This window comes from Cyprinus carpio, chromosome B16 (assembly GCF_018340385.1).
Source record: "Cyprinus carpio isolate SPL01 chromosome B16, ASM1834038v1, whole genome shotgun sequence".
Classification (NCBI taxonomy): Eukaryota; Metazoa; Chordata; class Actinopteri; order Cypriniformes; family Cyprinidae; genus Cyprinus; species Cyprinus carpio.
Genome location: NC_056612.1, coordinates 12,141,910 through 12,166,197, shown reverse-complemented (window position 1 = coordinate 12,166,197; position 24,288 = coordinate 12,141,910). Strand labels below are relative to the sequence as shown.

Below are 24,288 nucleotides of genomic sequence, written 5' to 3'. Positions count from 1 at the left end.
TGTAATATCAAACGTCGATTCCAAAGCACCAAAAGTAATATAAAAAAAAAAAGGAATGACATTTTTGTGTGTGTGTAGTGCAGTTTACTAAAGGAATTATCACTCTTACACAGTTACCTGATATGTGATAAGAGAAGAGAGTGTATTATTAAAGGACTAGTAAAACCAATGCAGGTTTAAGACAATTTCAGCCTAGGACACTTCAGGCAAAACAAAAAGAAAATGAAAGAAAAACGTCCTGCTTCGTACAATGACTACTGATGACATGAACAGAAATTCATCTTTTTGTGTGTCCTTTCTTCTGTCAAACATTAAATAAAAAACATATCAAGCATATGTCAGTTAGGCACTCATGATGTGATAAAAAAAATTAGTGTGTGAGATAATAAAAAGAGTGCTTGCATTTCCCTCACATCTCACCAATGTTTAGGCTGAACATTGCACAATATCACATTAATTGCTTTTTTGGAGATTAAACATCTAAGTCTTTTCTCTTTTGCATAACTTCAAGCTTCATTGCATATCGATTTCTTTGCCAGATTTCTCACACTAGCAAAGTAAATATCAATTTAAACCTATAATACTGAATGAATTCATTCATCTATCTACCCACTTGACCAGTCCTTACATTTCGGGCCAAAATAAATGAGCCGTACAGGAAGAAAGCGCCCAAACTTAAGAGATGGTGAAGCACACTTAAAGCTTATCATCCACAGTGTTTTAAAATCCTCAAATGGTTCTATCAAAATGTAAACCCCACTTATCTAAACCAGTCAGGTGACTGGAGCATCCATACTTAAAAACATTATGTTTTGAATGTGTTTATATATATATATATATATATATATATATAAAAGAATTAGCTTACTGTTGAAATATAGCACCAACAATTTTTCATGGCAAGTTTTGGGTCTCTAGACTCTATGGTACACTTAAGATATAGTCAAGAGAAAAAAAAACAAGTAATATCTGAACTAAAAAAAAAAAAAAAAAAAAAAAACCCAGACCAGAGGCTGACCAATTGTTGTAATTCCCCTGGGAAGAAAAAGTGCAGTCACAGTTATCTCCAGGGTAGAAAACCCCAGTCTCCCATTCGTCCTCTGACACAGTTAGTGGGGCGACTCCAGCATCTCCATTAGGAAAGTGTCAATGGAGGTGTCTCCAATCAGTTTAAAGAAGAAAAGGTGCTCCAGACACTTAAGGCCAATGGAACGCAATGCAGGAAGTCGGAGGAGGAGCTTGGCAAACCTGTGAATTAGCAAGGGAGCTGATTTATATAATTTCTTCCATACTCTTACAGCCATATGTGATGATAACGGCAGTTAATCACAAAAGAGGTCGTTTACATGTAGTAGATTTAATGGCACAACACAAGTTTAATTCTGAGGGTCAGAGAGACATAAAACATTTAGGAAATGCGTCCCATAACAGTACAGAACACTTACCTCCCCTGCTGATCTGGGTATTTTTGTTTGCAGTAGGTCTCCAGGGACGCATACACTTTCTCTCTGAGAAGCTCCACCTCACTGCTGCTAGTCAGACCTTTGGCATCTAAGATACATAGGAAATATTCAGCAAAAACATACACCATTCTTTGTTTTGTTTTTTTGTTTTTTTCTCCAGTTTTGATGTCAAAGGTGTGCATAATATATGTTTTTCCTAGATGCCTGTGGTGTTTACATGCATAGTCAGTTTAAAGTAACGGGCCAATATTTAGATGTGCAAGTCAGGTTTTGCCTGAACTGTTTATGACTTAACCTAATAATATAAATGTTAAAGGGATTTATATGACACGTTGTCATTATTATAGGTACAATACATCTAAAAATAAAAAATCATGCCATCATGTTGGTGGGCCCAAAACAATATTGGACCCCATTGACTTTCACTGTATGGACATGTCTCATATTTAGACATTTAAAAAAAATATCTTCCTTAAGGCTTCCACAGGAGAAAGTCAGTCAAACATGTTTGTAACAACATAAGGGTGAATACATTATGTAATTTACATTTTAGAACGATCCCTTGAAAAAGGAAAAAAAGAAAAAGAAAAGTCAAATTCAGAAATATCGCTCAAACTTTTAGACTTTTGGCTTGTAAAAATTTTTCAGACAAACCTAAACAAATGCTTACCAGGGTTAAACAGAACTATGGCACGCAGACAACCAAGTTCAGTTTTGTCCATTTGCATATCACGCATCTTGTAGACCAGCTCAGTCAGCACTCTGCAGATGTGTAAAAAAAAATGAAACTAAAAATCATAAATCACCCCGATGGCAGAATTGCAGGGTGGGTTCCCATCCCACAAAACATCTACACAGGTATGAAGTAAACACAACAGAAGCAGGTATTACCTGTCGAATAAGGCTCCCACCTCTGCACTCTGTGCACTTTCCCTGCACATCATGAACACATTATGAACATGTTAAGCCTCTAAATCGACTATATTAATAAAATGGTAAACAGAGTTCATTGTGACCTGTCAAAAAAGGCCTCTACGCCCAAGTTGTGAGTGCTGTCTCTGGGCACATGTAGACCTGTGGCCAACAGAATCTCATCCTTCACGCTGATGGAGTGATGAGAGAAGGCAGCGATCAAGAGCTCATTCCATCCTGTTATAAAAATATTACAATCATATATTAAAATGCTTTTTGTGTGCATTTATACATTTGCGTTCCAATATAAAACAATATAAAAGAAACAGACAGTGACAAAATGAGTGTGAGAATGTCAGATGCTCGTACCAGCCCTAAGCAGAATGACTTGGTCATCCAGGGGCAGCTCAGAGAAGTGAGGGATTCTCTTGGCCCACTCCACCAGAGTGAATAGCTGTTTGTCTGCAGCCTGGCAGATGTTAGTGACTGGATCATTGGGCTGGAGAACAGAGAAGTCACAGAGTCAGTGGAGGAGAGAGTGAGAGCAAATGCCTCTGGCACTTCTGGACAATAAAAGAGAATCTCAGAGCTGGTAAACGTCTAAATGGTTTATTTCTGTTAATCGGTCTATGGGTATATTCAGCTCCAAACACTGAGAATTCAAAAGATCCTAATCTCTAAACCAGCTCTGAGAATGCCAGCATTTAAACAGCTTTAAATAAGGGCTGTTTTTCACCTAGCAGGAAACTGACTTTGCCTGGCAACAGTCGACAACAATCAATGCTTGGCATAGCTTTGGAAATGAATCGCTTACAACCTTTTAACCAACTTTCATTACAAGACAACTGCTGACAATGAGCGCTTACAGGATTTTTAAAAAAAAATAATACTCAAATACTAGCTTACCTACATAACCTACTGTACCAGATTACATTCAAACCAATAATCCTGTAATTCATGTAAAGTGTGTTAAAAATCAGGTTACTCTCTGGCAGTGCCATCAAAATGTAATCATTTGTGTATATGGCTCAGAGTATTGCATTGTGGTGATGTTAAATTAAGCAATAAAAACCCCAGAGTATTCCAAAATGCTCTGGGGAAACAGAAAGCTTGTATGAACTCATGCAGATTCTGCGGATTCAGCATTTTGGCTGTTCCACTTAGGCTGCACAAGATGAGAACACATTTTTATTATTGCTTGGATGAAGAAAGAGTTGGAGTGTACAATATATTTCCTAGTCCCTACCATGAAATGCTCAGTCTGATTGGATGCACTTACATTCGCAGTAAGGACAATTTTTGTAAACACTGGGCCAAAAACAATCTGAAAAAATGGAACTTGTTTTCAGCAATATTTTAATATCATTTCAGAGCTTGACAATAAGGACTGCTGGATGGCCCGGGGCCAGTGTGAAAGACACTTGGGACGCTGACGAATTTGACTGAATCAAGTTCTCTTACTCATCTTCATGTGCTTAAATGAACAATTACACCTGGCCAATTTGAACATTTAAGCGATTTTTAAGCATTCAAGCCTAATAAGACAAATAACAACTCCATTCAGTGTGTTCTGTGTGCACAGAGAGCCACGTCTCAGGCAATGCGCAAGCCCATAATTGAGCGTCTTTAAGGACAAAAACCAAAGGTCTTGGCACGTACACTCGAAAACAGTTCTTTATGACTTAGGTAAACAGTTGAGTGACCGTGCCTAATTTACCAGCTGCTGTCAGTGTCCTCATTGTTAATCAAGAGAAAAAAAAGAAAAAGAAAAAAAAAAAAAAATAGCTTTAGGAACGATTATTACATAGCTCTGTAGAATGCTTGATTCTGGTTGGTCAGTCACCACATTCTGAGGTATGTTATTTCAAGATAACAACCAGTAAAAGCTAATAACATAGGCTAGGAACAATTTTTCCCGGTGGTAACTTTGCGTTTGGTTAGCTAGTAAGATATTAAAGGTGCACTAAGCAATTTTTGAAAAACGCCTTTGAATGCAGTGTCGGACCGAGTCCCAAAACACACTTGTAGCCAATCAGCAGTAAGGGGCATGTCTTGAACTGATAGAGAGAAGAGAGCACTCAATTTGAATGCACAGGACGGATGTTAGCAGATCAACTACAGATAGAGAGAATTGGAAGATAAAAAAGAGGAAAATATCGGAGGAACAAAACATTTAAAAAAAAAAGGGTTACGAACAGGCAAGGTAGGACCTGTGTAAATATCGGAGCAGCTTTCCAGTGGCGGAGAGAAACTCAAAGAGCAGGAAGGGCTCAAATCGGATGCCGGGGTTGCGTTGTTTCTTTTTGGTTTGTGTTTTTTGTTTTTTTTGCATTGTTTCACACAACTAATCTGTGTTGGCTTTCGTTTGAATATGCTTGTGTGTCATGTTCACTTGTTCCTGCGATCGTTGTTATGCCAGGGTGGTGTACTTAGGTGTGGGGCAGATATATAAAAACGGGGGTGAGGTCCTGTTGGGGTATGGGTATGTTTGTTTTGGTGCTTTCAAATATAAACATTGTTTGGCAAATATCGCTTGGTGCACCTTTGAAAATCAATTCAATATTATGTCTACAATTATTTATGTATGTCATCCTGGTATCGCAGACTTGCTATCTCGTGGATGAACTTTATTTTTAATGAAGATCCAGACCGTGTCTGGAAGAACTTAATCCTATGTTCACTTCATTTTACCACAGATTCATTTACAAACAAGGCACAATTCGATGTGGGATTTTCAAAAAGATTAAAACAAAAAGATGATGCTGTGCCGGCTACATTGAATCCGACAGTAAAGTCACAACACAAGTTGTGCAACACAAATGTTTTCATTACGTGATCACTATTGCTTTGTCTCTTCTTACAGTTCGATTGATATGTATTGAGTTGTTTATGCATCTATGAGGAATGTACACTTTCTGATGAGGGGGGTTAAAAACAGGACAGAGAATAACCTGTTACTTATAAATTATGTCTTTAGATGTAAAAATATTGATAACATTATAAGTGGACCTCAGAGAACAGTAAAAAATACAAAACAAAGGCAGTTTTTGACCTCTTTAAATGTCCATCTAGTTTGAACTTGCTGCTTGCTAGCAACCGCTTTCTTCAAAGAAGCTTCAAATATTTCAACTCAAAATCAGTATTTCGTGTCTAATTATTTACTTGTGTGGCAAGTAACCATGTATGTAATAAGATAATCATAAAATTTATATTTTTGGGTGAACTATCCCTTTAATGCTGCAATATGCGTCTATTGCAGCAGCACGCAGTCCCCAGCATGACAGGATGTGCAGAAGCCACAAAAAAATAAAAATAAAAATAAAAATTGCTTTCTCATCCGAATTAAAGGGGTTTTAGTCTGTATAAAATGCTAACAGAATTGTAAAATGTATAGATGTGATTATGATCATTTGATAAAATGAAGAGAGCGCATTTATGTGTTTATGCGGTATTTTCCACATACTGTACATTATTGTTTCTCTTCTATGCCCCACCTTTCTGAAACGCGTTGATTTTTACAAAGCACATTGTTCTGAATAGCAAGCTGTACACTGATTTGCCAGCTATCCAGTGCGTTGTGATTGGCCGAATACCTCAAGCGTGTGAGGGAAATGTTACGCCCCTTACCATACTATGATACCGTGTCCCGGCGTGATGAGACAAAACCAATAAAACCCATTACAAACAAGGCATTTGTAGCATCCAGAGGGGACATAATTACACATTATAATGACTTATACTGTCTTTTTACGGGTTGTGTTGCATCACGCCACACAAACATAAAACCATGTCTGCATTTGTGATCGGAGAAATGACAAACAACAAGTGCTACTCTACACTGCTCAAAACTCGCATTTGAATCGTCAGTGGCAAATCCTTTAAATATGAAAACATACTTACAGGCTGTGAGTCAGAACAGTCAGCACTGTAGGCTATTCTCCCAGGTTCAGAAAAAATTCCTCAGTAAAATGCGTTGCACACACACAAATACTTGGTTTGAACTGTTCTGGAACAGTGTTGTAAATACAACTTAACCACTGATTTCTAGTTTTGTCCTCTTTTGGAAGGCCAAACAAAGTATTTTCGCTTCAGTGTCACACAGCATCTCCACAACATGGCAGCAGCAACAATATTACAGCGAGAATCAAAGTTATGCCTTCTTTGTTTGCGTGAACATTTGGGCGGCGTTATGCAAATCTTTTCACACAGTGATGTAGACATGTGGAGGCATGTTTAAACGAGCTGTTTTAAGAGGGCGTGGACGAGTTTTAACTTTTATAAAGAATATCTCTTTGGGTTTGACACTTTAGTCTTTGCAACTTTAGGGATATTATCTATACACAAACAGCTTGTAACACTCCAAAGAGAAAGGAATACTTGAAATCGCATCATATGACACCTTAAATTCAGATATAACATATTTTGTTATTTTTTTTATGAAAACAAATTTTTATTTTTATTTTAGGCTAGTTAGGACCATTCAAAAACTTGTGAATGATGCTCTTAGTTGTGGCAGCACCGTTTAGTGACATCATTGAATGCTCTGTGAAAATGTATTGTCAGCGTCGGTCACAGTGCCTTTTAATTGCTGTTCTGAGTCCAGCAATTATTTATTTACAAATTATAAGCTCTGATTATGACAAGTGTGGTATAAAAGCTTTGTGTATTGGAGGAATAATTGGTTAGCCGGAAAATGTTACATTGCCACCATGCTTTTGGATGCCGTTTGAGCCCATTTAGCCTACATTTATGGAGCTTTGTTCTGGTTTGCTGGTTAGTCACGAATTTCCACAAATTCAGTAATATTTCGGCATTGTTTCTTTTCCTAAATCCTCACGTCTAACCTTCTAATTTCGCATGTTTATTTTATTCTCATTCACTTTACTTTTTTTTTTTTTTTTTTTAATTGATTAATCGTTGGCATCCCTATTATGTAGACTTTAAACAACAAGGACAATACACAGCCATGCGTGGTGTGTAAATATACTCACTGAACCAGTGGCATCAAAGCGCAAGTCTGATCTGTGCTCTATAGCTGTCTCGGCCTCCAGTATCTTCTCCACAGGCATCTCCTCATTGGCTGAACTGCTGCATTCATAGTCTCCATCCCGTTCCCTATTCTTCTGACGCTCTTCCTGAACAGCTAGGGGAGAATAAATGAAGGGAAACTCATAAATGTGAAGGAATCAGCCCGGCCATCTGTAATATGGCCACTGGCAATTCATCTGCAATAATGAACACGATATTGCGTAGCTTGTCAGTGATCTACGGCTCTGTCTATTAAATGGCGCTCCATTTGAAAGCAGGTGATGGCGATTTAGCGGTAATCAGGGAACCGGCTTTACTGACAAAATGCACGTGACAATTGCATGCGATATATCGCCCAGCCCTATTGCCTAGTGGTACAAGATCTGGCCTGGAACAGTGTTAATTTCGTCAACGAAGACAACGACAAAAAATATTTGTTAACGAACATTTTTTCTGTGACTAAGATGAGACATTGATGAGCTAAAGCTAATATCTGATGATAAAACTATGGCGAAATTTATGTCGCGTCTTCGTTAACAAGACAAGACGAGACTATAATGTTATTTGAGGACTACCGGATATTCAAAACACATCCTATAGGCTATAGGTCTTGTCCTTCAAAATGTGTATCCCTGTCACTGGATTGCAATCGGATAAGGGGCATTTGCATATCTAGTCTCAGTATGACAGCCGCAGTGGATGTATAGGCTACCAAAATGCGAACTAGCAATCTGATACAATGGCCACAGCACTCAAAGGGGTAGGGATAAGGTGAGCAGAAGTCCCGTTTTTCCCGGGAGTCACAATTCATTGGCGATTAACTTAAAGTTAGTGAAGGCGGGATAGGCGGAGTCACACTGATAGAAATGCTCTCTTTCGCGTATGCTCCACTTCTTCATTTCTCATATACAGCACGCGATCAGTTCTCAGTGCTCAAATACACACACAGCAGTCCAAATGTCTATTGTGTGTAGAGTAGCTCACGTAAATAAAGTCGGTTATGAAGTGAACGTAAACGGGGGGTGAAAACTGAGCGTGTGTCAGTATTAGCATGCCTTCTGTCTTAAAAGGACAGCATTCCTAATTAAGTACCTATCCGTGTCATTAATGTTAATCAACAAAAGATGTTATGTAAACCTACTGTATCTGAAAAATGAATTCAATTTGTATCTCTTTCGTATATGTCTTATTCTGCTTGTTTTTCAAAAAAGTATAACTTATATATATATTATATATGAACAACTATGATTTTTATAAATTGCTCCTTTTTCACTACTGTTAAAGGGATAGCTCACCCAAAAATAAAAATTGTCATCATTTATTTATTTTTCCAAAATCAATCCTTGATTCAAATTTCTCATAAGCTTAAATGATTTGGTCAAAAGAGAGAGGAACTAATAACTATTTTTGTTTGAAGACTACGTAAAATAAATGTTAACTGCATGGTAACTGCTGTATCATCCGTGCCACAAGGATTCGCTGTTTCTACGTGTATTTAGCTTTGATTTGAAATAAAACAGCGTATCCTTGTGGCACGGATGACACAGAAGAGCATACACAGCATATGGCGATATGGAGAGACACAGAGGAGACCGATGACAAAGTAATTATTGGATAAAATCGTTATTTTTGTTTCCTTCGCTTACAAAAAGTGTTCATGTCGCTTCATATAACCTAGATTGCGCGTCTGATGGCAGTTGGAGTATTCTGATGACGACTTTCATACCTTTTATGGACCTTGACAGTGTTATTTATTTGGCAGTCTATGGGACAGTCTCAAGCCTCCAGGTTTTCATCCAAAATATCTTAAATTGTGTTCCGAAGACAAACGGAGCTTTTACGGGTTTGGAACGACATGGGGGTAAGTGATTAATGATACACACACACACACACACATACATTACAATATGTGTAGTTAGTAAGTACATGTCAAAAAAAATTTGTAATAACACATCAACCTTTAACCCACAGTGATAGTTTTCAGCTCTTCAGATAATAATTTATGAACCACACAAAGGATTCAGTGAGTGAGGCACTGAATGCAAATATTCTAGAACTGTTAATGGAACAAAATGTCATGGAAATCATAAGTGGTTCTCGGTTCCCAACCCTAGTTTTTGTCCTGCTGGTTGTTCCCCGCCCACATACAACATCCTTTCCAGCAGCTGTCAGGGGCTGTGGACTAATGACCTATTTGTTCTTACATTGTTTAACAAAAACCCAATCGATCCGCCGCTGTCACTGTAACTCCAGATGATCTTTGTGCTCCTCTTAACATGTGCTATGACACCTTTCATCTTTCCATATGAAAACAATGCAGAATTTCCATCACATAATGCTAATCTACCATTAAACCCATTCGAACACCAGTTGCATTACATAATGCTGCTACAATGCATTTTACCTGACTCTATTCTCCACCTAAAGTACCTAGCCTATATTTTACTGAACATACAGCTTACATATTACTTCATACTAAGGTGATATATCTTTAGTGTAAGGCTGACAGGTACCCACCCTCTCTTTTCATTCCCATGGCCAGGCACTTCTGATAGCGGCAGTACTGGCAGCGATTGCGCTGTCGTTTATCGACCAGACACTCCTTGTTGTCCCTGCAGGTATAGCTCAGGTCCTTCCTGACTGTGCGCTTGAAGAAACCCTTACAGCCTTCGCAGCTGTACACACCATAATGCTTCCCTGCACAAACAAATCATCATTATTTCTGAGCTGCAAAGAAATGAATTTAAAACATTCACTGTAAACAACATCCCCTTTGTAATGGCCTACTAAGGGTCAATGGCAAATATAAACATTCACGAAAAAAAATGCAACAAAAGTCCAGTTTAAAGCAAAAGTTTCTACTTTATGAAAAATGTCATGTGGTGCAACTAGTGTTTTCCTTACACTTAAGTGCATGTGAGTGTAAAGATCTTAACAATTATTTTCAAAAACATTCTTAAATATATATTTAAGGTAAAAGGTAAACAATATTACAAATATTGTAAATTATTAATTGATAATTAAAAATATTCAGTAATTTATCAATAATAAGATGTTAATAACAAGTTAAGCAGTTTTTTATATATATTTTTATTATTAAGAAATAAACATATATACATAATGCGAGATTCCTTAGTACAGTTTTCTTTTCAAGAAATTTCATTCTTTTAATGAGGCTTTTTTTATGATGATGTCAGGAAAGTTGTACTACCTTGACATATTTGACCTTATGCATCCCAAAAAATATCTGTATATAAGTGAATTTTGTTTTGGAAAATTAAAAACATGCTTTTTGCAGATGAGATGTATCTAAGTGAATATGAGTTTGATTCATAATATACTGAATGAATGACTGAATGAATGATTGTTTAATTAATAAATAAATGAATTAAATGACTAGATCCAGGAAATAATGAGCATTATGTCATTGACCCTTAAATATCCATATAAATTAGTGATGTACCACAATTTCAACCGAGACAGCAAACAAAATGAATTTTCGGGTTTGGCTGCCATTGCTTTGATTTAGAACATCTTCAGTGACGCTTTCTGTGTAAGCATCTATTTCATGCGCAGTATAGAGATAAGCAACAGATAAACATGCGAGCTGTGTGGATGCTAGGGCTGGATTGACAATGTTTTCTCGATTTTAATCAATATTGTTTATCATTTAGTCAACTTTATCATGATATTCAAATCACAAATGTAGCTGTCTCAGTTCAAATGGCAGCAGGAAATGTTCATCTTCTGCTCTTTATGACAAGTTATAGCATGAAATAATCATGAATAAACATCATTAGGTGTGTTCATTCACTGACTGTTATAAAACACCAACAACTAATTAGAAACATAATTATATCATACATAATATAAAAACTATTATAGCCTAATGTGCCCTTCATTTATTTTTTATACAATTATGTTATATAGTAGGGATGCACAATATTTTCAGACCAATATCGGAATCAGCCAATATTGACTTTAAATGTAAATAATCAGCATCGGCCCGATATAAAAAATTAAGCCTATATGTCTTGTCAATAATAGGAATACATTAACTCACATGTGCTCAGGATGTTTCTAGCAATTCGATCACGTCAGCAGTGTGGCTCATTCTTGAAGCAAAGTTTTGCCCGAATGATGATTAGATTCACTGTTTTGGATCGCTGCATTTAAACTGAGAATGCATATGCATTCGGTGTATTTTGGAATTCACCTATTTATTTAGTTGGGGAGTGGACTTACAGGGTTTCTTGTTGCCGTTCAGTAAGGAGTTTTAATTCCGTAGGGAGCGCTGTTGGCCTACTTCTAATAAAATGAAATCAAAATACACAAATAATATTTAGATGTGTTTCTGATTAAATAAAGCAATAATTGATGCCATAAAATCATGTTTTGATTTAAAGTTCAGAAGCTATAGCTTACATGGAAAAAAACAAACAAACATGCCACTTAAATTAAATAATTTTACATATACTGATTTACATTACATTTACATTTATGCATTTAGCAGACGCTTTTATCCAAAGCGACTTACAATGCATTCAGGCTATACATTTTTTTTTTTACCAGTATTTATTTATGAATGTGTAAATATGTAAGATTTTTAAAACAAATTATGAGCTCCAAAAGATTTCCAAAATTTTTACAACTCTTGCTTTAGACCATTTACAAATGTTAAAACTTAAAATAAAATGTTAAGTTTACCACTGCATTTTTTTGAAAAAAATAAAAATAAAAATGAATAAAAATAATAAAGAATTGCGAATAAATAAAGAAAGAAAAAGCGATTGAATATAGTTTATTTATGTTTTTTTTTCAAATCTTCAATGTGCTATCATTATAAAAGAACTTCATTGTTGTTCATTTAATTCTAACGGTTAAGTTCTTGTTAAAAACTAACCAAAATAAAAAAAAAATAATAATTTGCTTAAAATTTCTCCACAGGACAGACTTGGCGTTGTTTCCAAACAAAATTCTTTTTTAAAAAAGGTATACTGGTATTGGCATCGGCTATCGGCCAAATGAGTTGAAAAATATCTGCATATCAGATATCGGCAAAAATCCAATATTGTGCATCCCTATTATTTAGAGTTGATTATTATATCTAAAAATAAGGTAGCAATTGAATTAAATAGTTGTTAATTTTAACCTTTAATATTTAATATCTAAAAGTCAACTAAAGCTTTACAGGGGACCCTGTCAATAATGTATGGTTTACAGCTTTAAATTAGATTTTTTTTCTTAAGAATAACTGACATGTACTATTCCTGCTATATAACCAAACTGATATCAAACTGAGAGCCCTGGTGAACAAATGTATTTGTGACCGAAAATGGTGCTGGAATAAATTTACATTTAGTAAAGATCTTTACACTTAAATTTTATTTCAAACCAAAACCAGATTTTTCTGCTAAATGTAAACTTTTAGCAAAAAAAGAACTGAGTGCATCACTAACAAACAATCTGAAAGCTCTATGTTCTAGTACACACCCGAGGAACGGTCCCCACAAATGGCGCACATGCGTTTCTGGGACAGCACTGGCCCAGTGCCACTGACAGACTTCAAGCCAAACGGGGGTTTCACATCATCAGAGCTGCTGACAGCATGTAACCCAGACCCAGACATTGAGGAGTTTATCTGCATGAGGTAAATAGACAAGGAGTGATGAGAAACCAAAGTCATCAGCACAGTAAAAGTAATCAATTCAGCCCTTTTATCATATGGATAATAAGTCCAGAAGTACTTGAACATGCGGCTCACCTGAGAGTTGCTGATGGGTCCATAGCCGACGGATGGCGTGCCGGGAACGCCGGGAGAGCAGATGGACGAGCTGACGGCTGACAGTGGCGAATCTACGGAGCTGACAGGGCTACTGACGGCAGAAGTGGAGGGCGGTTTGGAGTTCATAGATGCACACTAGACTGGCCAATAGAGAGGAGACTGTTGATCGTTGATAATCTACTGAAAAAGAGTGGACACAAAAAGGGATTTAGACACGATACACTGAGTGCGATGAAAGATTTCTGTAATATTCCTGGATATGTCATTAAAGTCCCAAGATGGTCATTTCAATGAAGAATTGAAAAGAAAGCAAAGCCGGTGCCATACTCACAATAGCCTCCTTTTCAAATGTGTTTCCTCTTGAGTATCTCAGAAAATATGGAAAAAAATATTGCAATGTGTACATTACGAAAGAAAATGAGGTGTTCCATCTGCTGTTTACTGCTCTATTAATCCTGCTGCAGATTAGGCCAATGTCTAAGGCTGTTTATCAAATACTAAGAAATTCCCTACCTAGACAGCATACTGGGGAATCATGAGAGTGTTCGAACGTTTTAATAACAGTATTATATTATGACCTATAATGCAGTCTAGATAGGTAGCTCACTAGGTTCGAAACTTCGAACACGCCCATGTCGCCCAAAATGCTGTCTTGGTAGGGATCTCACTAGGTTTTGGGACGCACCCCAAATCTGTTCTAGGTGTTTTATTGGTTTTTGTGTCGCTAGGTTTTGGGACGCACCCCATAGTTCAGTGGTGCCCCACAAAACTGACACTGATGGATCAGCTTGTCCTTATGTTCCTTGCCAACTCCACATCTGTAATTGATGAGGGGTGGTGGGCTCTGGCTCTCCTAATCAGCGAGAGGCTTTGTGAGTGAGACTTTATGTCAAATCCACTATCTAAAACGGGATAACATGTGCTATTAGCACATCTTAACTCGATAACGAGCGTTATTTTGATGCTCCTGACAACGTTTGGATTATTTATTCTATAGCACGAAGCCCAGCTAGCATGCTAATGGCGGCTAACGGACTGTTTATGATTAAAAGACAACCATTTGGTCCACCCCTTTCACTCTTGATACTCTATTTAAAACGCACATTCGAATCTATTGACGTATAAATATTATTTTTTGTAAAATACAAACACTAATTCGTATTCTAAAACACAAATGGCGAGACGAAATAATACGGCCAGCCCGTGTTAGCTTATCTTATGTTAGCCTAGCTCGTCCAAGTGTTTGTTTGTTTTCCCGTCATTTTTACAGAAGTTTGCAGTTTGTATGAGCATATCGACTCACCCATCAAACGCCGAATCCTCCGACAGCAACGATTCGTATCCTTTGAAGCATCGTTGTGTCTATATTTTACAGTTTACGCCATAAATGTTTGCGTCCAGACAAATACCTTGTTAGTCAAGCCTCCTAGTGGACACTAAGAGTCTGTTCATATAAGAAATACATGCAAGCAAATAAATAAATAAACAAATAATTAAATAAATATACACGCAGAAAGTACTACATGTTCTTTTGGTTATTAAAATGTGCCATTTGGTCTGAAAGCTTTGGAATAATCACATAATTATTAGACATATTTAAGAATAAACAAATAAAGGTGGCTGCCTTTTTTTCTCTTTAATTATTATTTATTTAATGCTTGATAAGAAAGACACCTTTATTTCTCCCATGAAGATATACTGCATACAGTGCAAAGGAGAATAATCACATGAAGTCAAGCTCTCTATGGGACATTTCATTTATAGTAGCCTAAATGGGCTAAGAAAATTGCATTTAAAATACAATAATAATGTTCAGCCAATAAAATGTAATTTTAGTAATATCACATGACATCCCCATTAACCAGTAAAATTCAAATCTATTTGCCATGTGCTTCACACACACACACACACACACACACACACACACACACACACACATTAAATAAACACAACCACACACACACACACACACACACATATATATATATATATATATATATATATATATATATAAAAGGCACCCATAATTAATATGTAAATGATTGAATTATTATTTAAATATAATTGAAGATGTTTAATGCTTTTGAAACACTTTCTAGGCAGTGAAATTGCATCTAAATTTGTGTCAAGTTTTCGACATTTTCAAATATAGCAGCACAGGAGGAAATGGAAACAGTAAGACCTTTCATATAGTGAATACGCATTTGAATTTGTGTGAAGTTTCATACAATTTGCGAAAAATAATTTACTATAATGGGACAAGTCAGGTGAATAGAAAAAGGTTGAAGATCAAAACACATATTTTGTCCTAAATACATGTAAAATATTAAGTCAATTATTTTTTTCAAGCTGTGAATTCACAATTAGTCCCATAAAGGGTTCAGTAAAAATTCTACATAAATATATGTACCTGTTTTATGTATCTTAACATACTTTTAAAACACATATTTTATTGGTTTCCACATTTTAGTGAATTTCTCATAAATTTCTCTTAATGAGTATTTTGTTTCGTTTCTGAGAACCCAATAATGTTTTGCCTTATTGTTTGGCTGAACATTCACACATTTTGTTAAATCCTAGACAGAAACAGGGTCATCTGAAGTGATGTGGTGAACGTGCCACCTTTTCTTATGAAAAAAAAAAAAAACTGATTAGGGCCCACACAAACACATTCCTCAGGTGTGAAATTGCATTCAGTCTGATCTGCAACATGACCTGTTCACCCTCATTCCCACACAGAATGCATGCCCGCATGAACGGTTTTCAACTGTCACAGCAACTTCATAATTATCTTTGAAAATATGTACTCGGCATTCAATACTGTAAGTAGCAGCTTCATTCTAAACTAGTGAAATATGTTGCAGAAGATTGTGGGAGTACATGACGACATTATTTCTCAAGGGTAGAGTAGATAACAGGCTAAACAACATTCTTAAAACACAGACTGCTTTTAAAACAGTCAGACTCCAATCACACAATCAAGGCGTACGAACGTTTTAAGCTGATGTAAGTATTATATTTCTACATTCCAGATTGAAATAACTTGTCAAATGTAAAAGTGTTATGCTTTAATTTAGATTTTAGAGAGTTTACTTTTCTTGAGTTGAGAACTATGACATTGCATGCCATGTCAACTTGTGATTTTGACTTGATGGTGTCAGATTGTGTTTGAAAGGAGGAAAAGAATGGACCATGTTTTACTCACACACTGAGCTCAGTGTTGCTTCTGAAATTACAACATAATGGTTTACTTTCTCCTTGTTGTCTTTGGTAAGTGTTTAAGCAAAACATGGATTTATATTTTAACTGTTTTTGACCTGTTGAAAAAAAGAGTGACACAGATTAGTTATTCTGTCTGCTGTAATGTGAGCTTTTCAAAAACAATTTTCCACATGTAGCCTGGATGTTTTTAAATGTTTGTTGTGCTTGGTCTACCATGAATTACAGTGTGGTACATGTGCTGGTAAATTTCTTCGTAAGGGCTTAGTTATTTATGTATTTTTTTTTTTTTTTCTCAGGACTTTTGTCCTTCACATCAAGCCAAATATCTCACCAGTATCACTTCATAAATATCAGAAAGACCTGGACTGAGGCTCAGAGATTCTGCCGTGAGATGTACACTGACCTGGCGACTGTGAATAATGACGATGAGATGAACAGCTTGTTCAAAACCATAACTGATAATTCATATGATGTGTATACTGGACTTTATAGAGGTGAAGTGTTCAGATGGCACTGGACCCTGCCAGACAGTGTGTACAATGAAAATACATTCCAAGACTGGGAAAAAAATCAACCAGATAACAATAATAATAAGGGCTGTGCTGCAATGGACAACAATGGGAAATGGTTTACTGATAGCTGTGATGCACAAAGGCAATTTGTCTGCTTTAATGGTACGATTCTTTATTGTACTATTGTCTGTTCATTTTACTGTGACTATACATAGTTTACAGCATTACCTTCATTTAATATAAGATACAATAGTGCTCCAGTTTCATAAACTTATTTTCAAATCTTTTTATTGTCATTTGTCTGTTACAGCCACTAAAACATATATCCTGATTGAGCAGAACAAATCCTGGAAAGAGGCCCAAGAATTTTGCAGAACTTTTCACACAGATCTAGTGAATGTCAGAACCTCCTCAGAAAATCAAGAAGTCAAGAAAACTGCAAAAAAAGATGTATGGATTGGACTATTTAAAGACCCTTGGTCGTGGTCGGATCAGAGCAACTCTTCTTTCCGTTTCTGGAATTCAAGTCAGTTAAGTAACAACAGAAGAGACCAGGACTGTGTTACAGTGATGGTGAACCAAACAGGGAAATGGAATGACGTTCAGTGTAACACCACTCAGCCCTTCATCTGTCATGGTGGTGCGTTCCTCATTTTCTCTTCTTTGTCTATAAAACTGCTCAGAAATGAGACAGAATAATTCAGTTTCCTTCATCTCTGGATAATATGCATCTAATCTGACTCCTTTACAGTTCTGAAATCTCAACCAACTACTAAACCAGGTATATTGCCAACACCAACATTAAAGGAATAGTTCACAAAAAAAAAAAAAAAAAAAAAAACTCATTTGGTTCCAAATAGGGATGCACAATTTGGGGACGAAATGTAACTGCATTTTTTTATAGCACATATATTTTATTTAATTATTTATTTAAGTCTTTTTGTATTTCTTTCTTCTGAAGAGCAATAAGAGAAGGCATTTTGAATAATGTTGAGAAACAGCAGAGAAGCCCATGAACTGACAAAACAAACAACAACAACAACAAAAAAAAGACTTTTTCAAACTGTCTTCTTTTAAGCTCCACAGAAGAAAGAATGCATAAAGTTTGACATGAGGGTTACAGAATTTGCATATTTGGGTGGAGTATCATTTAAAAATGCAATCAAAATCATACTATCCTTTGAACCTTTTAACACATGAAAAATAGTTTAAAAATTAACTATGCAATTTATTAACTGAAATGTTCTCACTGATACAGCTACTACTGATACTGAGGGGGGAAACAGAAGCACACAACCTACACAAACACTCACTACAGGTGCAGAGCAAGGTAAGACACTCTGAATATTTTTGATCCTGTGTTTACTACAACAGTTAGTTCTGGTCCTTGAATTTGATTGTCTGAGCAAAGACTTTTCAGTGTTTGTGTCATGTATCCGCTTGTGTGCATGTTCCAGACAGACTCTCATAATCTGTGTATTATTAGTGGGGATTTTTCATTCATAATTTCTGCAGATAATGCCAGTAAACAGCAATACATGACCATCTTTATAAGCGAATCATTGATTCGTTAAAAGACACAGATTAATTCAGGATCCAAACACCACTACTTTGTTGCTCTGAGACATGCTTGGTCTTTGTTGGCGAACTCTTTTGTTGGCAGAGCAAATATAGACAAAGTGGCAAAAATCTGGCAAAAACGTTAAAATTACCTTCTTTATCATTTAACTGTTGTATTAAAACAAACGTACACTTGCTTGTGTGATATTGCTATATTATATATTAGTAGGCTTGCACCCTTTATTATAAAGAATACTTGAATTGCCCTGAGAAGGCACATTTTCAAGGTTCAATAAATAGTACATATAAAACTTGTTTATTATATTTAAATGTATGCTATCATTTACCAAGTCAAGTCACATTTTATTATATTGGAACTTAATATAATACAGATTGTGTCAAAGCAGCTTCACAGTAATAAACAGGAAATTACATGTTTTGTTTTAAAGTTGCAGTCAATGCATTTGATTCAATAATATTTTTAAATTAATTGTCTTATGTTATACCGTATAATGGAGTATCATACCCTTTTCCTTATTGTCACCCTTACAACTCATAATCCATATTTTTGCCAAATCACCCCAAAGATAACATGATTCTGGTCCGTGAGAACCTGACATGGACCGAAGCTGTAACTTACTGCAGAAAGCACCACGTGGACCTGGTCTCCATTCACAGTGAGGAGCTTCAGAACAGGACAGCAAGAAAAGCCACCCAGGCCTCCACTTCTCATGTATGGCTGGGTCTCCGTTACACCTGCTCCTTCAACTTCTGGTTCTGGATAAAGAACAGAGAAGCGGACTGCTACCAGAACTGGGCGCCTGGTCATGGGCCACATGGTTATGAGGAGTGTGGGCTGTCAGGAGCTATGGAGTCCACTGGAGGGCACCAATGGGTCGGGAGGCCAGAGAGTGAAAGACTCAATTTCATCTGCCAAATATGTACTAATGCATTTTAAAGGCAGGGTAGGTGATGTGGTTCAAAAACATTTTTGTTATGTTGGTTGAAAATCTCATCACATTCTGATTGCCACCACGAAGTTAAGTGGTCTAAATTTATTTATATGTAGTTTGTGGAAGGTGTAGGACCATAAAATGTTCGTCCAATCAAAATGTTCGGTCTGAACATTACAATAGGCTGCCCTGCCTGCCTGTCAAAATTTGTATTTCCATACCTCTGCGCACCCTGTTTACACAGACATGATATGTCATCAGCGCGTTTCAGCGAGAAAGAAAGATGCTATTATTGTAATATTAAGTAATCTGACAGAGTTGCTGTCATCTTCCATCTCTCATCGTGTCGCAGGTTAGTCTCTGCTCTGATGGAGCATGTCCATGTGTTTTGGAGGAGGCGTGGCTTTGCAGAGTGATTATGCAGGGAAGGTGGGGATCTTGCTTTCAAAGCTAACTTGCTATTGCTAGCCTTTCCAAAATCGCCTACCCTACCTTTAAAGAATGATGGAAAACCATGAAGATGCATTAAGAGAGAAATTCTCTCTTATTTGATCCTATACATTTTAAAGTATACTGTGAAATTTACATGTTATTCCTTGTAAACATGATACCCAACATAAACTGTAAGCATCAAAACACACAATGTTACATTGTTACATTATGTCTCATCTGGTCTATGAATTCATGTATTTGATTTTATTTCTTTTTTATTTGTCTTGAATTTAAAATTTGTCAATGGGAAGTGTTGCCCTGTGAAGAAAATGCAAAATTGTGATTTAATTTCATAAGATAATGTAAAAAGCACTTTTTATTATAATTGTTAACAGCAAATATGTGATCTGTATCAGAACACATTTCTGATTAAGGCTCTTTTATACACTTTATTTGTTATATGCTTATTCTGAACATGGCTGTAATGTTTGTAATAATACAAATACATTTTGTATATTTTAATATGAATCATACTTTTTAAAATTTTAATGTTATAATGAAATGATAATATTGTGCAAATTCAAATTAAATATTATATTTGTTCAAGAAGCTTGTTGCTTGTTGAGTAAACAAAGGATTCAACAGAATAGGGGCAGAAGGCAACGCTTGTCTATACTGTAATCATATTCTGAGTGATGCACAGATAACTGGGTTTGTTCTTAGTAAAGTGTTTGGAGCACAGAGCAGTGAACGTAGACAAACTGGATTGCAGTACAAGTGTGTTGCTCCATCAGTAACCAAAATGGAGCTTCATCACTTAACATATCTGAAAGCCAAAATATCAGTTTGTGTAAGTTGGCTGCCCAGTAATATAAAAAATTTGGCATTGCCAATCCATCCTGTTCCTTTTTCCTTTCCAGATATTTTTTTCTTATGCAATGAATTTTCTTATTCCAAAGAAATGAAATACGATTATGCAGATCTTTGAAAAATTATTTGGGAATAAAAACAGGGCATGGTCTGAAATAAAAACAAGAATCTTGGTAAAATTGTCATTTTAAATGAGTTAATCTTCCCAGTCAAAGATAAAGGAAGTGCTGACCACTGTGCCATGTCTCGCTCAGCTTTGTTCAGTGCTATTTTAAAATTACTATTGAACAGATCCTTATATCTGCACGTGTTACACTCACACCTAGATAGAGAAATTTATTGAATAACGGTCAGGACCTGGCACTTTTCCAGATTTCAGTTTCTTAAAGTCACAGGGCCCTATCATACACCCGGCGCAATGCGAGGCAAGGCGCAGCGCAAGTGTGTTTGCTAGTTTCAGTCCGGCGCCGTTAGCATTTTCCCGTCCAGCGCCACGTCGTTTAATTAGCAAATGCATTTGAGCCCATTTTTGCGCCCATGGGCATACTGGTCTAAAACAGAGGTGTGTTCAGGCACATTGCTATTTTAAGGAGCTGAATACAGACTGCGCCATAGACCAACTCAAACCTGGTCTAAAGTCTGGCGCAATGTTTTTTCTTTGTTATTTAAAGAGCGTGTTAGTATAGGCGGGTCCACAACGCGCGTACACGCTGCTTATTAAACATAGGGACGCACAGCAGCACACAAACATGCCAAATATTAAAAATTAAAGGATTGCAATGCATAAGAATTTTTTTTGTAGGCTAATTAAATATAAAAATGCCTACATGTCATAATGGATAGTCATCGCATGTATCAGAATTAGGCTATCTATTTGCTCGCACACGAGCAGTTCCGTTTAATCTCGGAGACGCGTTCTGTCTTTGTGCTTGCCAAATTCCGTCATGTAAATAGCAAATCCGCCATGGCACGAGCGCAACTGGCTCTTAAAGGGAATGGAAGATGAGACTCTGATTGGTTTATTGCACGTTACGCCCAAAAACACCCATTACTCATTAAGAGAATAGGGACAACCCGTTTAGACCATGCGCCCAGGCGCACCAACCGTTTTTCCGTCGTTAAAATAGCAAAAGTGGATTTGGACATATCCTGAGTGCACCTGCGCCGTGCGCTTTACACGTTGTGTTTAGATCATTAAAATAGGGCCCACAATATGTAAGATTTTTTATTAAATTATCCAAAAACAACTAGAACAGTGTTGAAGTATGTTCCAAATGTTTTGAAGAATGTTTAAATCCAGAGAAATAGGCCTAAGCAATTTTAAATAGTTTTACGGACCGTGTCCATAGTGTCATTGCATCACGTGGCAATGACGTCATAACCCCTCGATTTTTCTGGTTTTATTTTGTTGAAAACATGGAAACCCCAAAGACACTTTAATATTTTATGCATTTTATTAGACAGGTGATGAACGCAGTTAGTAGCATTATAACAGAACTTTCAATACACTCAAATGTATCTAGTATAAAACAGCACTGTTTTACCCCACATACGCATGACTGGAAGAAGCGGAAGCAGTCGACTGTGGCATAATAAAAGCTCTGCTGCTATCGAGCCATGTATCGCCCTCGTCCTTCATTAGCAATCACTCCAGCAGCCTCTTTTCGCTGACAACTTTTAGCCCCACCCTGCATCATACTACAGTGACCTTAATAAGTCTTTAATACATTAGCTCATCAATGAACATGATTTCTTCCAGAGTCATGTAGGATTGCATCAGCTGTGGGGATGAAGACGACAACTCCCATGATTCCAGTCTCAATCCCGGCATCATCAAACTATGCCTTTGTTTCTTGTTTGTTTTGAATACACGCCCTCTAGTGACTAAAACTTACATGTTGTGCCTTTAATTGCACTATCAATCTCAAGAACTGATATATTGGCTTCTAGAATAGATTATCTGAATCCCATAGGGATTGCAACTCAAATTACTAAACAACAACAACAACAACAAAAAAACTATTCATTCAGTATCATTGACATCAGAACTCTAAAGAGTTTTATATTAAAAAATAAAAAACTTTAAACACTGATTTCCTGTTGAACAGCAATAATGTTGCCATCACAGTTTCTGATTGCCGGTATAAAGCCAGCTGTTACAATTTCTGTAGTCCACTTTGATTTCTTTTTATTTGCACTTTCATTTGCTTTCAGCAATGCAGGCTCTACAGCTGCACTATGGACAGCCTCATCAATTAGTGCAGAGTGAAATAACAGCTATACTCAATGTGAAAGTGCGTCCAGATATGAAAGTTGGTGATACTAATAGTTTCTAGTAATTCGCCTTAAGAGTTCATCTTCTTGTGAGTATGCTGTTGTCCTTGGAAGGTCCAAGAGGCATTGAACTTAGTTGCTGTTCACACGTAGACAGGCTCCTCAGAAAACTCCCAAAAGTATCTCAGAGACAACTTCATTGAGTTTTTACAGATGCAAGTTGAATGTCGCCAGCCTCGACCCATATAATCGCCATGACTTTTCTGGTTGGCTGCAAATTAAAGCTCAACAGCAGCGTCTATTCAGTAGACTAGTTGAATGTTATGAGAAGGAGAAATTCTCCTCCACATTTCATGGGAAGTCTTCAACTCGACTCAGAGGACAGAGTGCTTCCGTTGCATGGTGCAGCGCACCAATGCATTAGAGCTCCTTAGTCGAGTATTATTGAAAGTAGTGCCAGTGCTTTTGCATAATAAGAACAGAATGATTGAGACCTTTGCAATATTGGATGATATTGCTGAGCGTACCATGTTGTTACCTTCTGCTGTTTAAAAGCTACAGCTAGAAGGGAAAGAAGAAACTCTAGCCTTACACACTATTCGTCCCAATGTCACAATCCTAGCTGGCTCGGTTGTTACCTTTGATGTGTCCTCGAAGATTAATCCAGGAGTCAGATACAGAATTCAAAATGCCTTCACTGCCGATGGTTTAGATCTTGTGGAACAGAACTACCCAGTCAAGGCTCTTCAATGCATGTCCACTTAAGAGGTATTCCCTTGCAGTCATATAAGAATGTTCAGCCCCTGTTGTTGATTGGCTCAGATAATAGCACACGCTTCACTGCGGTAAAGACAGTTCATGTAGACAGTAAGGTGGGGCCAGGTGCAGTTTATACAAAACTAGGCTAGGCTCTTCAAGGTCCTTAAGGTCTTCCAGATCAAGCAACCTCCAATCATCAGAGCTATTTCATCACTGCTTCAGCAGCATATAATACCCCCATGGAGCGATAGTGGAAGCTAGTTTCTTTACCTTCCCACAGTGAAAAGCTGATAACTTGTTCTAGACAAGACCAAGAGTCTATCAAGATCCTAGACACTAAGACCTGTAGAGTATTGATCAATGGTGTTCAACATTATGATACACCTCTCTTGCGGTCAGCATAAGCTCCCAAGCTGAGAGCTCCTCAAGAGTCAGTGCTAAACAATATCTGTAGTACTGAAAGGAGACTCCAAGATCAACCAGAAAGGGTGGCCGCCTATCAAGGGGAGATGAATAGA

At 36.9% G+C, this 24,288-nt stretch overlaps 2 protein-coding genes across 9 annotated transcripts; one reads left to right on the top strand and one right to left on the bottom strand.

The window, feature by feature from the left end:
* Nucleotides 1-121: 121 nt before the first annotated feature.
* Nucleotides 122-14,647, bottom strand: LOC109058258 (retinoic acid receptor RXR-beta-B-like). Of its 5 annotated transcripts, none has more exons than XM_042740794.1 (12): nt 14,492-14,629; nt 13,520-13,547; nt 13,168-13,368; nt 12,897-13,044; nt 9,921-10,100; nt 7,367-7,518; nt 2,745-2,874; nt 2,480-2,612; nt 2,355-2,396; nt 2,134-2,225; nt 1,446-1,551; nt 122-1,248 (listed from the first exon to the last, which is right to left on the bottom strand). In XM_042740794.1, the coding sequence occupies exons 3-12, from the start codon at nt 13,312-13,314 to the stop codon at nt 1,110-1,112; spliced, it is 1,269 nt and encodes a 422-aa protein (XP_042596728.1). In that variant the 5' UTR covers nt 13,315-13,368; nt 13,520-13,547; nt 14,492-14,629; the 3' UTR covers nt 122-1,109. The 5 variants fall into 5 exon arrangements, with proteins under 5 accessions (XP_042596728.1, XP_042596730.1, XP_042596725.1 ...); XM_042740796.1 differs by having other exon boundaries at nt 13,168-13,365; XM_042740791.1 differs by lacking the exon at nt 13,520-13,547 and having other exon boundaries at nt 14,492-14,647.
* A 907-nt stretch (nt 14,648-15,554) lies between these two features.
* LOC109058277 (C-type mannose receptor 2-like) lies at nt 15,555-20,483 on the top strand. 4 transcript variants are annotated; one of them, XM_042740790.1, is made up of 7 exons: nt 15,555-16,194; nt 16,350-16,458; nt 16,707-17,084; nt 17,262-17,562; nt 17,674-17,703; nt 18,181-18,252; nt 19,070-20,483. In XM_042740790.1, exons 3-7 carry the CDS (start codon nt 16,878-16,880, stop codon nt 19,438-19,440), a joined length of 981 nt encoding a protein of 326 aa, XP_042596724.1. In that variant the 5' UTR covers nt 15,555-16,194; nt 16,350-16,458; nt 16,707-16,877; the 3' UTR covers nt 19,441-20,483. The 4 variants fall into 4 exon arrangements, with proteins under 4 accessions (XP_042596724.1, XP_042596722.1, XP_042596723.1 ...); XM_042740788.1 differs by having other exon boundaries at nt 15,564-16,194; nt 16,364-16,458; nt 17,227-17,562; nt 19,070-20,476; XM_042740789.1 differs by having other exon boundaries at nt 15,568-16,194; nt 17,233-17,562; nt 19,070-20,474.
* Nucleotides 20,484-24,288: the final 3,805 nt, after the last annotated feature.